General features: G+C 41.1%; 1 protein-coding gene across 1 annotated transcript in view; it reads left to right on the top strand.

Moving 5' to 3' along the window:
* The window catches only part of LOC105813797 (glutathione S-transferase A1-like), a 21,545-nt gene that overhangs the window by 11,569 nt on the left and 8,152 nt on the right, over positions 1–1,824 (top strand). Inside the window, exon 2 of the mRNA XM_012648591.1 lies at positions 1,371–1,476. Coding sequence (XP_012504045.1) covers positions 1,390–1,476 — 87 coding nt within the window. The 5' untranslated portion in view covers positions 1,371–1,389. The remainder of the gene's footprint in view (positions 1–1,370; positions 1,477–1,824) is intronic.

Below are 1,824 nucleotides of genomic sequence, written 5' to 3' on the forward strand. Positions count from 1 at the left end.
TGTGAGGTGATCCCTTTGGTTCCCTTTTATGTGCTACCTTGGAATACAGCAGTGGTTCTCAGCCCAGCCAGGGGTGATTTTGCCCCAGGGTCATCTGATAAAGTGTGGAGATGTGTCTGGTTGTCACATGGGTGGGGTGGCACAACACTATGCTGCCAGTGGGTGGAAGCACATGACCCCACCAGGGATGCTGCTTTGTAATATCCTCCAGGGGACAGGACAGACCCTCACAGCAAGAAATACCCACCCCAAAATGTCAATAGTGCAGAATAGAGCAACAACTGTCAAGCTTTTTTAGCTAGTCCCAGTCGCATGTATTTGTTACATCGTACAACCACCCAAAGCACACGGTCATATATGTGCACTCACTCGCACACAACATGAATTAATGTTTCACACATGCAGAAAAATTTACCCTTGGCACATGATATACATGCTGATATTTTCTATGACATGCAACATTAAAATGCTAGTCAGAACCCACTGTGTTAATTGTATAACCCGCTACTAGGTCATGACCTACTGTTTGCAAAATGCTTGTGTAGAGAAGCTCCAAGAATTTATTGTCACAGCACATTTTCCCTTGGGGTCATTTGCTTCAGACTGGTCATACACATTTACACATTTGGTTCAGAATAAATCTCTTAAAACTAAAAAAAAATTATTGTCTAATAAAAACCACGCTAGGTTTAGCATATCACATAACCTCTACAGATATGAACAATCTCAACTGTAAACTTAGAATAGTAACAGGATATACATCAAGTAACTTCACTGACAAATAAATGTGAATAAAAATGAGAAATTGTATATTATTTGGTAGACACTAAACCAATGTTGGTTCCTTTCCTTATAATAGAAAGCTAATGCAGCGACTACCCTTTTTCGAGGTTATAAAATAAAATCCACCCAGAAATGGGAAAATATGCAAATCCAATAGGAAAAGGAAATGAGCAGCTTGTTCTGTGAAAGACAATTTAGATGTTGGCTACAGTCAGGACGAGACTAAGCCCCAGTTCTGCTTGTGAACGAGTGCGGCGTAGCAGCCGAACAGCTCAAGAGTGACTCTGCTCCCTCCTGCTCCTCCCTGTCAGGGATGTCCTCTGGTGCAAAGGTCCCTCCCAGGCACCCAGGGCCTCCCCCTGTGTGGGATCCAGGCTGCCCTCTTTAGGTTCTCAAATTAAGGACAAATGGCAGCGTGAGACTGGTTTGGTGCATTTTTACAATGGAGGTAAGAAACTGGGCCAAGGAAGACCTTCTGGGGACTCCTCTAACCTGCCACAAGGAAGGCACATACCACCAACCTTATATCCAAAAGTACATTTTGCTTCTGTGGACCAATTAATTGAAGTATTCATTCGTGTTTACAGAAAGCAAGAGACTACTATCATGGCGGCGAAGCCCAAGCTGCACTACTATGATGGACGGGGCAGAATGGAGGCCATCCGGTGGCTCTTGGCTGCAGCTGGAGTAGAGGTAGGTTTGGACTTAGGTGAACTTAAGTTATATCTGAAATGAACTGTATCAAAATCCTTTTCTAAGCCAAGAGACTTCCGTACAAGATGATCTGTGAATAGTTTTGCCTTCGATGAAAATATCCCTAGTTTTTAAGAAAAAAATGTTCTGATTTGACCAAATGAAAGTAGAGGAAAGCTGTCCATCCAAGATCACATAAACAGTTAAAAGATATTTTCAAAAGAAACATCAATTAAACTTTATGTATGGACCTTATTTGGATTTGGATTTAAACAAAGTATAAAATATAATTTATGACATTTATACCAAAATTAGGAACCTGAATATTGATTAATAATTAGATGATAG

This window comes from Propithecus coquereli, unplaced genomic scaffold (genome assembly GCF_000956105.1).
Source record: "Propithecus coquereli isolate 6110/MARCELLA unplaced genomic scaffold, Pcoq_1.0 Scaffold29, whole genome shotgun sequence".
Classification (NCBI taxonomy): domain Eukaryota; kingdom Metazoa; phylum Chordata; class Mammalia; order Primates; family Indriidae; genus Propithecus; species Propithecus coquereli.